At 52.7% G+C, this 13,039-nt stretch overlaps 1 protein-coding gene across 1 annotated transcript in view; it reads right to left on the bottom strand.

Moving 5' to 3' along the window:
- Positions 1-13,039, bottom strand: part of prdx5 (peroxiredoxin 5) — a 37,115-nt gene that overhangs the window by 7,822 nt on the left and 16,254 nt on the right. Inside the window, exon 2 of the mRNA XM_070868222.1 lies at positions 1,923-2,057. Within this exon, the coding sequence (XP_070724323.1) occupies positions 1,923-2,057 (135 nt within the window). The remainder of the gene's footprint in view (positions 1-1,922; positions 2,058-13,039) is intronic.

The raw sequence follows: 13,039 nt of genomic DNA, 5'->3' as shown, positions 1-13,039 counted from the left end.
TGTACAGCGAGGGGCATCCGGGTCCACCACCTTTGGAATTCTCGCTTTCCCCGAAGTTTTCAGCAAGGACCCCAATCGGATCTCTCCCTCAGAGTCAGAAGGTTGTGGGTTCCAGTCCTGCTCCAGAGACTGGAGCACAAAATCCAGGCTGACACTCCCAGAGCCTGTGCTGAGGGAGCGCCGCACTGCGCTGTCGGAGGGGCTGTGCTGAGGGAGCGCCGCATTGCGCTGTCGGAGGGGCGGTGCTGAGGGAGCGCCGCACTGCGCTGTCGGAGGGGCGGTGCTGAGGGAGCTGGAGAGGTTTAGGGAGGGAGTTCCAGAGCTTGGGGCCCAGGCAACAGAAGGCACGGCCACCATTGCTGGAACGATTATAATCCGGGAAGCTCAAAAGGGCAGAATTAGAGTGGTGCAGATATCTTGGCGAGGGCGGGGGAAGTGGGTTTTGAGGCTGAAGGAGATTACAGAGACAGGCAGGGGCGAAGTCATGGAGGGATGAGAATTTTGAAATCGAGGCGTTGCTTAACTGGCACTGAGTATCGGTCAGCGAGCACAGGGGGTGATGGGTGAGTGGGACTCGGTGCGAGTTAGGACACGGGGTCAGTGAGCACAGGGGGTGATGGGTGAGTGGGACTCGGTGCGAGTTAGGACACGGGGTCAGCGAGCACAGGGGGTGATGGGTGAGCGGGACTCGGTGCGAGTTAGGACACGGGGTCAGCGAGCACAGGGGGTGATGGGTGAGTGGGACTTGGTGCGAGTTAGGACACGGGGTCAGCGAGCACAGGGGGTGATGGGTGAGCGGGACTCGGTGCGAGTTAGGACACGGGGCAGTGAGCACAGGGGGTGATGGGTGAGTGGGACTCGGTGAGAGTTAGGACACGGAGCAGGGAGCACAGGGGGTGATGGGTGAGCGGGACTCGGTGCGAGTTAGGACACGGGGCAGCGAGCACAGGGGGTGATGGGTGAGCGGGACTCGGTGCGAGTTAGGACACGGGGCAGTGAGCACAGGGGGTGATGGGTGAGCGGGACTCGGTGCGAGTTAGGACACGGGGCAGCGAGCACAGGGGGTGATGGGTGAGCGGGACTCGGTGCGAGTTAGGACACGGGGCAGCCGAGTTTTGGATCATCTCTAGTTTACGTCGGGTAGAATGTGGGAGGCCAGGCAGGAGTGCATTGGAAGAGTCAAGTCTGGAGGTAACAGAGGCACGGATGAGGGCTTCAGCAGTGGATGAACTGAGGCAGGGGCGGAGACGGGCGATGCTACGGAGGAGGAAACATCACGCGAAGTGATCGATGCTGTCTAAAAACCGGAGCTCGCAAGGTTTGCTCGGTGACTCCCCATATCCAATAGCCTCTCGATGTACACAGCCCAGGCTCTGGAGAGGACTGGAGAGATGGTAATTTTAACAAAATCATTCATGGGATGTGTGCGTCGCTGGTAAGGCCCAGCATTTATCGCCCGTCCCTAATCGCCCCTTGAGAAGGTGGTGGTGAGCCGCCTTCTTGAACTGCTGCAGTCCGTGTGGTGAAGGTGCTCCCACAGTGCTGTTAGGGAGGGAGTTCCAGGATTGTGACCCAGCGACCATGAAGGAACGGCCGATATATTTCCAAGTCGGGATGGTGTGTGTGTGTGACTGGGAGGGGAACGTGGAGGTGGTGGTGTTCCCGTGCGCCTGCTGCCCTTGTCCTTCTAGGCGGGTAGAGGTCGCGGGTTTGGGAGGTGCTGCCGAAGAAGCCTTGGCGAGTTGCCGCGGAGCATCTTGTAGACGGTGCACACTGCAGCCAGGGGGCGCCGGTGGTGGAGGGAAGAGAGTGTTGAAGGTGGTGGGTACCGTGCCCATCAAGCGAGTGTACTGAAAGTTGCTGGGGGGGGGGGGAGGAAGAGAGAGGTTTGGCACCACAGGGAGAGGACCACTGCCACCTACCTTACTGCAGGCTGGAGTGAAGGCTCCTGGGACGCCGAAGAGAACGCCCTTCTTGTTCTCGAAGAGCTTGGCGATGTTGACGATGGTATGGGGGTCCTCCTCATGAACATCAATGGAGGGCAGCTTGTCACCAACCTGCGACAATGAATTAATCAGAAACATTACCGGTCAATGTCCCGGCCTCCCCGTGAGTTCAACACTACTACTGTGTGCGGGGCCCTTACTCGCCCGAGTCTCACTCGCTTTGGCGCCCCGCGTCTCTCCCCTCCCCCCTCTCTCTCTCTACCCCCCTCCCTCTCTCTCTCCCCTCCCTCTCTCCCACCCACCCACCCACCCACCCACCCACCTCTCTCTCTCTCTCTCTCTCAAATGAGCCAAAGGTGAGCAGTGCAAACGTTACAAGGACACCCTCGAAACCTCCCTGATAAAGTGCTACATCCCCACCGACACCTGGGAGTCCCTGGGCCAAAGACCGGTCCGCCCCAAGTGGAGGGAGTGCATCCGGGAGGGCGCTGAGCACCTCGAGTCTCGTCGCCGAGAGCGTGCAGAAACCAAGCGCAGGCAGCGGAAGGAGCGTGCGGCAAACCAGTCCCACCCACCCCTTCCCTCAACCACTGTCTGTCCCACCTGTGACAGGGACTGTGGCTCTCGTATTGGACTGTTCAGCCACCAAAGGACTCACTATTAGAGTGGAAGCAAGTCTTCCTCGATTCCGAGGGACTGCCTGTGATGATTGGCCTCAGGACACCGGGGAGAACTCCCCCTGCTCTTCTTCCAATAGTGGCCGTGGGATCTTTTACGTCCACCCGAGAGGGCAGACCAGGTCCTCGGTTTAACATCTCATCCGATAGACCGATTGCAGCAGGTGTCAGTCAGGGATTACATAACAACTTGTACTTTCTAGCACCGTAAACGTAGTGAAACCCCCCCAGGCGCTTTACAGTCTCAGGATAAGGGGTCGGCCATTGAGGACTGGGATGAGGAGGAATTTCTTCACTCAGAGGGTGGTGAATCTTTGGAATTCTCTGCCCCAGAGGGCTGTGGAGTCTCAGTCGTTGAGTATATTCAAGGCCGAGATCGATAGAATTTTGGACGCTGGGGGAAATCAAGGGATCGGGCGGGAAAGTGGAGTTGAGGTCAAAGATCAGCTGTGATCTCATTGAATGGCAGAGCGTATGAGGGGCCTTGTGGCCTTCTCCTGATTCTTATGTTTTGATGATCCCCGCCCTCGTCACTTGATTGTCCAACCAGAGGAAGCAGAGTTAAGAGGGCAAAACCATAAAAAACTCGATTAAAGCTCCCTTTAGCCGTTCCTGCTCCAGAAATAGTCGCAATCTTCTCACCAGACCCTTCAATCCCTTCTCTCTTGCTCCAGAAACACACAGACCCTGTAGTCAATTTATATTATCCGCTCCTATAGCCTTCTCTGGTGAACTATTCCACAACTCAAATCGCCGGTGGGCTGCAAGGTCTCACCTCATTTCCCAACTTTGCAAACACCGAATGCTCTCCTGCTATTTTGAGCTTTTGGCCTTTTGTGCAGGAGTTGCCCAGGTCAACTCTAACGTATGCACCGGTGAGTATGCTCACAGGTTTGTAGAACTGTGGGCACCCGGTGCGGAGGGGAGCGGGCAGGTCCGAGGGCCGCCTCGTGGGCCTGCTCCTGGGCCTGGCCAAGGGGGCCATCAGCCGGTCCAGGCAGCGGGCGGTCGAGGGGAGTCGTTCAGCCCGACTGCCTGCCTCTCTTCCGCGCTTACATCCGAGCCCGGATGTCCCTGGAGACGGAGCACACGGTACCAGTACGCTCGCGGCCTTCCGCGCCGGAGGGTCTGGAGTGCATCGTCACCCCCGGCAACCAAATTCAAAGTTTGATCCATTTAATGTTAAAAGTTTAATTTGTCGGTTTTAGCGCCCCTTTAATAAGGGGGCACTTGATTCATAATTTCAACTTAAAATAGTTGTAGAGCTGTTGAGTTGGGAGTGGCTTAGCCAGTCACGTGATGTTCACAAGACTCAATAAAACCCCGGCCAGTTGGGTTCAGGGAATCCACGATGGGGCAGGTGATTGTGAGCCTGGTGGATGAACTGGTAACGTGTAGTGTGATTATTAAACCTTTTGCTAATAAACCAACTAGTTCTGAATAGCCGTTCAGACCATAACCTCTGCCGACATTTGGCTCCTCCCCTCCTTCGTGATCGTATCTAATTTTTTTTCTCTTTGTCTCCAAAGGCAGCTGGTAATTATCCCGCCATTCCCACCCTATCGAGACACTCACTTTTTCTAACTCCAGCCATTACCATCTCAAGTCAGCCCATCATCCCCTTTTGTCTCTCGAATCTCTCCTGCCTTCCACCCGATCAACAACCTTCCCTGGTGTTCTTTTCTCCCCTCCCCCTCTGTGCTCAAGAATCTGTTCGTTTGGAACATTCGCCAGTTCTGACGAAGGGTCGGGTCACAGACCTGCAACGTCAACTCTGTTTCTCTCGCCACAGACATTGCCTGACCTGCTGAGATTTCCAGAATTCTGGGGGGGTTTTTTCCCCCCCTTTCAGATTACAACCTCCGCTGTATTTTGCTTTTGTATTCGTTCTTAATAGCAATGGGTTGCTATTGTGGAAGAGTTCGCCCCACATGGAGCCATGCGATCTCCTGGGAGAGGCAAAAAGAGATCAAAACCCAGCCCAATTGGGAAAAAAATATCTGGGAAAAGCCCTCTCCGACCCAACCAGGCGATCGAAACTAGTCCAGGAGATCACACTGACGTATTAGATCGTGGCGGAGGTGCGGTGCGGGATCGTGGCGGAGGTGCGGCGAATGAGGGTACGGGGCCCAGAAGAGGCGAGGGCCCAGCCCACACTGTGCGATATGTGCGCGCACTGGGTCAGTGCAGCAGAGCTGGTCTTCAGTCGTCCTGGTTAACCCTTGCCCCTGGACCAAGACCTCGCTCTGTCAAGCCCGTGTGGTGGCTGGTGTGCAACGGTCACCCCACGTTAACAAAACCCACCCACAGGCATCTTCCACCCTTCAATTAGAGTTCAGGACTGGAACATCGGGTCCTTCATTGAAGGATCGACTAGGCTTACATTCACTGGAATTTAGAAGGATGAGAGGGGATCTCATAGAAGCATATAAAATTCTGACGGGACTGGACAGGTTAGATGCAGGAAGAATGTTCCCGATGTTGGGGAAGTCCAGAACCAGGGGTCATACAGTCTAAGGATAAGGGGTGAGCCAGTTAGGACCGAGATGAGGAGAAACTTCTTCACTCAGAATTGTGAGCCTGTGGGATTGTCTACCAAAGAAAGTTGTTGAGATCAGTTCGTTGGATATATTCAAAAGGGAGTTAGATGTGGCCCTTACGGCTAAAGGGATCAAGGGGTATGGAGAGAAAGCAGGAATGGGGTACTGAAGTTGCATGATCAGCCATGATCGTATTGAATGGCGGTGCAGGCTCGAAGGGCCGAATGGCCTACTCCTGCACCTATTTTCTATGTTCAATTGGAGTTCAGGACTGGAACATCGGGTCCTTCACTGGAACATCGGTGAACTCACGTGGAAGCAAGTCATCCTCGTTCGAGGGGCCATCTATGATGACGTTGCTATGAATTCTTAAGCAAGGAACCCAGCTTACAAACTCCCCCCCTACAATTTAATCCCCCGCCGCACAGCGTTAAATCGGGGACTCGACAAACCAGAGAGCCTCCGGGCCGCACAGGCAGCCATTTATAATTAAAAGGCTGCTGCTTCGGGAGGAACATTGCCCCATTAATGAAAAGATGCGGAGTAGAGAGGTTAGCCAACACAAGAAAACATGTTTATCTCGCCCAGGAGCCACCAGGGAGCAGGCCCAGTCACTGTAATGGAACAACCTGCCGTGGCAGGCCAAGCTCCTGGGAGCATGGGTCACGCCACAGCCTTGCCCAGTCAATTTGTCATCCGTTTCAAGGAGCTCGAAGCCTAGAGACGGCAGAGGGCCGACATTGGGCCTTTACGCGAGCTCCTCGCCCCTCCTGTCCACAGGGTCTGCCCCTGGTACGCGAGGATTTGAGTGCAGGAGCAAGGATGTCTTGCTACAGTTATACAGGGCATTAGATCCTGCAAATCCCCTGGGAGGACAGACGCACCAACGTTAGCGTCCTCGACCAGGCCAACATCCCCAGCATCGAAGCACTGACCACATTCGACCAGCTCCGCTGGGCAGGGCCACATTGTCCACACGCCCCCACACACGAGACTCCCAAAGCAAGTGCTCTACTCGGAACTCCTTCACGGCAAGCGAGCCAAAGGTGGGCAGAGGGAACGTTACAAGGGACACCCTCAAAGCCTCCCTGATAAAGTGCAACATCCCCCACCGACACATGGGAGTCCCGGGCCAAAGACCAGTCCGCCCGAAGTGGAGAATGTTATATATGTAAACTTGTATTTACTCTGTACAGCCACCAGAGGGCTCATCCCCTGGAGTCTCAACGGAACCCATAATCCCTTGGGAGCACAGGTATTTATGGAGGCCTCGCAGGTTGGAGGGGCACTCCAGAGACCTGCAATAAAAGAGTACGGTCTCACTTTACTTTGAGCTCAGTATTCAGTCTGACTTTTTCTCCATACATAACAGAGGAAGTGCATCCGGGAGGGCGCTGAGCACCTCGAGTCTCATCGCCAAGAGCGTGCAGAAACCAAGCGCAGGCAGCGGAAACAGCGTACGGCAAACCAGTCCCACCCTCCCCTTCCCTCAACGACTATCTGTCCCACCTGTGACAGGGACTGTGGTTCTGGTATTGGGCTGTTCAGTAACCCAAGAATGGGTTAAGAGTGGAAGCAAGTCTTCCTCGATTCCGAGGGACTGCCTATGATGATGATACAGGGCCCTGGTGAGACCGCACCTGGAGTATTGTGTACAGTTTTGGTCTCCTTACCCAAGGAAGGATATACTTGCCAGAGAGGGAGTGCAGCGAAGGTTCACCAGACTGATTCCTGGGATGGCAGGACTGTCGTATGAGGAGAGATTGGGTGGACTGGGCCTGTATTCACTCGAGTTTAGAAGAATGAGAGGGGATCTCATGGAAACATAAAATTCTGACTGGGTTGGATAGACTGGATGCGGGGAGGATGTTTTCCCGGGGCTAGGAAGTCTAGAACAAGGGGTCACAGTCTCAGGATACAGGGTGGGAAATTTAGGAGCGAGATGAGGAGAAATGTTTTCACTCGGAGGGTGGTGAACCTGTGGAATTCTCTACCACAGAAGGCTGTGGAGGCCAAGTCACTGAATATATTTAAGAGGGAGACAGATAGATTTCTAGACACAAAAGGCATCAAGGGGTATGGGGAAAAAGCGGGAATATGGTGTTGAGATAGATGATCAGCCGTGATCATATTGAATGGTGGTGCAGACTCGAGGGGCTGAATGGCCTACTCCTGCTCCTATTTTCTATGAACCCTACCATCGAGTGAGGCCTGTAACCGCTGCGAATGGAGTGCCTCTCCCTCCATCACCGGCGCCCCCTGGCTGCAGTGTGCACCGGCTACAAGATGCACTGCAGCAACCCGCCACCTCTACCGCCTGGAAGGTTGCACACCTTACACCCTTATTTCCAAATCCGTAATATGCGCTAACAATTGGACACCCAGCCGCATAAATAGAAGTTAGCGCAGGTGACCAAAAGCTTGGTCAAAGAGGTAGGTTTTAAGGAGCGTCTTGGAGGGGAGAGGGGTAGAGAGGCAGAGAGCTCAGGGCCCAGGCAACAGAAGGCATGGCCCCCAATGGCTGAGCGATTATGTCCTTATCCCGGATTATAAGAAATAGGAGCAGGAGTAGGCCCCTTGAGCCTGCTCCGCCATTTAATACGATCATGGCTGATCCGATCATGGACTCAGCTCCACTTCCCCGCCCGCCCCCTTGTCGGTTAAGAAACCGTCTATTTCGGTCTTAAATTTATTCAATGTCCCGGCTTCCACAGCTCTCTGAGGCAGCGAATTCCACAGATTTACAACCCTCCGAGAGAAGAAATTCCTCCTCATCTCAGTTTTAAATGGGCGGCCCCTTATTCCAAGATCACGCCCCCTAGTTCTAGTCTTCCCCCCCACCCCTCATCCCATCAGTGGAAACATCCTCTCTGCATCCACCTTGTCAATCCCCCTCATAATCTTATACGTTTCGATGGAGGAGCGATTATAATCAGGGATGCTCAAGAGGGCAGAATTAGCGGAGCGCAGACATCTCTGGGGGTTGTGGGGCTGGAGGAGATTACAGAGATTGGGAGGGATTTGAAAACGAAGGTGAGAATTGTGAAATCGAGGCATTGCTTGATCGGGAGCCAATGTCGGTCAGCGAGAACTTGTGGAGAGGGTACACGAAGCCATAAGAACAGGAAGAGGCCATCCATTTATCTCTCGGTTGATCGGCATCTTATTTGCGTTTCATCATCATCAGCATCGGCAGTCCCTCGGAATCGAGGAAGACTTGCTTCCACTCCCAAAGGGAGTTCTCTGGTGGCTGAACAGTCCACAGATACGGGAGCCACAGACCCTGTTACAGGTGGGACAGACATTCGTCGAGGGAAGGGGTGGGTGGGGCAGGTTTGCCGCGCGCTCGTTCCGCTGTCTGCGCGTGACCTCTTCACGCTCTTTGCGCTGAGACTTGGTGAGCTCAACGCCCTCCCGGATGCACTTTCTCCACCTCGGGCGGTCTGCGGCCAGGGTCTCACAGGTGTCGGTGGTGATGTCGCACTTCACCAGGGAGGGTGTCCTTGTAACGTTTCCGCTGCCCACCTTTGGCTCGTTTACCGGTGAAGGAGCTCCGCGTAGAGCATTTGCTCAGGGAGTCTCGTTTTAGAATATTAAGGGAATCAAGGGATTATGGGGAGCGGGCGGGAAAGTGGAGTTGAGGTCGAAGGTCAGCCGTGATATTGAATGGCAGAGCAGGCTCGAGGGGCCGAATGGCCGACCCCTGATGTTCGAGTCACCTTGCCCGCCTTGGTTCCGTAACCCTCAACACCCTTACCCAATGAAAATCGATCCGTCGCAGCGCGGAGATTTTCGATGGAGCCCCGGCGGTGACAGCTTTTACGAGGGGAAGGGGGGGGGGGGGGGTAAAGAGAGAGTTCCACATTTCCGTTGCCTGGTGTGTGAAGATGTTATCGCGGTGAGGCTGGGAGGAAGCAGCTGCCCGTGGGGGAGGGCGCGGTTGCAGTTCGGGGAGAAGTAGAGAAGAGGAAAGCACGGGCAAGCAGCGACCACAGTAACACTCATCAAAGAGAGGGAGAGAGAGGGGGAGAGAGAGAGAGAGAGAGAAAGAGAGAGAGAGAGAGAGAGAGAGAGAAAGAGAGAGAGAAAGAGAAAGAGAAAGAGAGAAAGAGAGAGAGAAAGAGAGAGAGAAAGAGAGAGAGAAAGAGAGAGAAAGAGAAAAAGAGAAAGAGAGAGCGCGAGAGAGAGAGACACAGAGACGGAGCTGTTTCCCTTAGCAGAGGGGTCAACAACCAGGGGGCATGGATTTAAAGTAATTGGGGGGGGGGGGGTTTAGAGGGGATTTGAGGGGAAATGTCTTCACCCAGAGGGTGGTGGGGGTCTGAGGCGGAACTCACTGCCTGAAAGGGTGGTAGAGGCAGAAACTCTCACCACATTTAAAAAAGTACTTGGATGTGCACTTGTAACCTACAGGGGTACGGACCGAGAGCGGGAAAGTGGGATTAGGATCTTTGCCAGTCGGCGCAGATACAAAAAAAAAAACAGATTCTCTGGTCTTGTTGTTTGTGGGAGCTTGCTGTGTGGAGTTTGGCCGCCGGGTTGCCTGCATTACAGCAGTGACAGTGCTTCAGAGGCCAAAAATGCTTCCTTGGCTGCGAAGGGCTGTATAAAATGCAAGTTCCATCCTGCCTGCACCAGCACACAGATTATCACCACCACATGTTGAAAGTGCAAGTAGCATTGAGTCAATCGAGGTGGTCGGCATACGAACCAAAGGCGACACGAGGAGAAACGTTTTTACGCAGCGAGTGGTTAGGATCTGGAATGCGCTGCCTGAGAGGGCGGTGGAGGCAGACTCAATCGTGGCTTTCAAAAGGGAGTTGGATAAGTACCTGAAGGGAAAACATTGCAGGGCAACGGGGAAAGGGCGGGGGGGGAGTGGGACTGGCTGAGAGCTGGTACGGGCTCGACGGGCCGAATTTCATCCTTATTTTCAAACCCCTCGCCCCCTCCCTATCTCTGTAATCCCCTCCAGCCCCACAACCCCTCCCGAGATCTCTGCGCTCCTGAGTATCCCTGATTATAATCGCTCCACCATCAGCTGTCTGGGCCCTAAGCTCTGGAGCTCCCTCCCTAAACCTCTCCGCCTCTCTCTCCTCCTTCAAGACGCTCCTTAAAACCCACCTCATTGACCCAGCTTTTGGTCACCTGCGCTAATTTCTACTTGGGCATTATGATTTACGAGGATGTTGCCGGGACTGGAGAATTTTAGCGATGAGGAAAACATTGGACAGGCTGGGGTTGTTTTCTTTGGAACAGAGGAGGCTGAGGGGAGCCCTGATTGAGGTGTATAAAATGATGAGGGGGCCTGGATAGAGTGGATAGGACGGACCCGTTTCCCTTGGCAGAGGGGTCAACAACCAGGGGGGGGCATGGATTTAAAGTAATTGGGGGGGAGGTTTAGAGGGGATTTATAGAAACATAGAAACATAGAAAATAGGTGCAGGAGCAGGCCATTCAGCCCTTCTAGCCTGCACCGCCATTCAACGAGTTCATGGCTGAACATGAAACTTCAGTACCCACTTCCTGCTTTCACGCCATACCCCTTGATCCCCCGAGTACTAAGGACTTCATCTAACTCCCTTTTGAATATATTTAGTGAATTGGCCTCAACTACTTCCTGTGGTAGAGAATTCCACAGGTTCACCACTCTCTGGGTGAAGAAGTTTCTCCTTATCTCGGTCCTAAATGGCTTACCCCTTATCCTTAGACTGTGACCCCTGCTTCTGGACTTCCCCAACATTGGGAACATTCTTCCTGCATCCAACCTGTCCAAACCCGTCAGAATTTTAAACGTTTCTATGAGGTCCCCTCTCACTCTTCTGAACTCCAGTGAATACAAGCCCAGTTGATTCAGTCTTTCTTGATAGGTCAGTCCCACCATCCCGGGAATCAGTCTGGTGAATCTTCGCTGCACTCCCTCAACAGCAAGTATGTCCTTCCTCAAGTTAGGAGACCAAAACTGTACACAATACTCCAGGTGTGGCCTCACCAAAGCCCTGTACAACTGTAGCAACACCTCCCTGCCCCTGTACTCAAATCCCCTCGCTATGAAGGCCAACATGCCATTTGCTTTCTTAACCGCCTGCTGTACCTGCATGCCAACCTTCAATGACTGATGTACCATGACACCCAGGTCTCGTTGCACCTTCCCTTTTCCTAATCTGTCACCATTCAGATAATAGTCTGTCTCTCTGTTTTTACCACCAAAGTGGATAACCTCACATTTATCCACATTATACTTCATCTGCCACGCATTTGCCCACTCACCTAACCTATCCAAGTCACTCTGTAGCCTCATAGCATCCTCCTCGCAGCTCACACTGCCACCCAACTTAGTGTCATCCGCAAATTTGGAGATACTACATTTAATCCCTTCGTCTAAATCATTAATGTATAATGTAAACAGCTGGGGCCCCAGCACAGAACCCTGCGGTACCCCACTAGTCACTGCCTGCCATTCCGAAAAGTACCCATTTACTCCTACTCTTTGCTTCCTGTCTGACAACCAGTTCTCAATCCACGTCAGCACACTACCCCCAATCCCATGTGCTTTAACTTTGCACATTAATCTCCTGTGTGGGACCTTGTCGAAAGCCTTCTGAAAGTCCAAATACACCACATCAACTGGTACTCCTTTGTCCACTTTATTGGAAACATCCTCAAAAAATTCCAGAAGATTTGTCAAGCATGATCTCCCTTTTACAAATCCATGCTGACTTGGACCTATCATGTCACCATTTTCCAAATGCGCTGCTATGACATCTTTAATAATTGATTCCATCATTTTACCCACTACTGAGGTCAGGCTGACCGGTCTATAATTCCCTGCTTTCTCTCTCCCTCCTTTTTTAAAAAGTGGGGTTACATTGGCTACCCTCCACTCGATAGGAACTGATCCAGAGTCAATGGAATGTTGGAAAATGACTGTCAATGCATCCGCTATTTCCAAGGCCACCTCCTTAAGTACTCTGGGATGCAGTCCATCAGGCCCTGGGGATTTATCGGCCTTCAATCCCATCAATTTCCCCAACACAATTTCCCGACTAATAAAGATTTCCCTCAGTTCCTCCTCTTTAATAGACCCTCTGACCACTTTTATATCCGGAAGGTTGTTTGTGTCCTCCTTAGTGAATACTGAACCAAATTACTTGTTCAATTGGTCTGCCATTTCTTTGTTCCCCGTTATGACTTCCCCTGATTCTGACTGCAGGGGACCTACGTTTGTTTTTACTAACCTCTTTCTCTTTACATACCTATAGAAACTTTTGCAATCCGCCTTAATGTTCCCTGCAAGCTTCTTCTCGTACTCCATTTTCCCTGCCCTAATCAAACCCTTTGTCCTCCTCTGCTGAGTTCTAAATTTCTCCCAGTCCTCAGGTTCGCTGCTATTTCTGGCCAATTTGTATGCCACTTCCTTGGCTTTAATACTATCCCTGATTTCCCTAGATAGCCACGGTTGAGCCACCTTCCCTTTTTTATTTTTACGCCAGACAGGAATGTACAATTGTTGTAATTCATCCATGCGTTCTCTAAATGTCTGCCATTGCCCATCCACAGTCAACCCCTTAAGTATCATTAGCCAATCTATCTTAGCTAATTCATGCCTCATACCTTCAAAGTTACCCTTCTTTAAGTTCTGGACCATGGTCTCTGAATTAACTGTTTCATTCTCCATCCTAATGCAGAATTCCACCATATTATGGTCACTCTTCCCCAAGGGGCCTCGCACAATGAGATTGCTAATTAATCCTCTCTCATTACACAACACCCAGTCTAAGATGGCCTCCCCCCTAGTTGGTTCCTCGACATATTGGTCTAGAAAACCATCCCTTATGCATTCCAGGAAATCCTCCTCCACCGTATTGCTTCCAGT

This window comes from Pristiophorus japonicus, chromosome 27 (genome assembly GCF_044704955.1).
Source record: "Pristiophorus japonicus isolate sPriJap1 chromosome 27, sPriJap1.hap1, whole genome shotgun sequence".
NCBI classification, from domain to species: domain Eukaryota; kingdom Metazoa; phylum Chordata; class Chondrichthyes; family Pristiophoridae; genus Pristiophorus; species Pristiophorus japonicus.
This window is presented reverse-complemented; position numbering and strand designations above follow the sequence as displayed.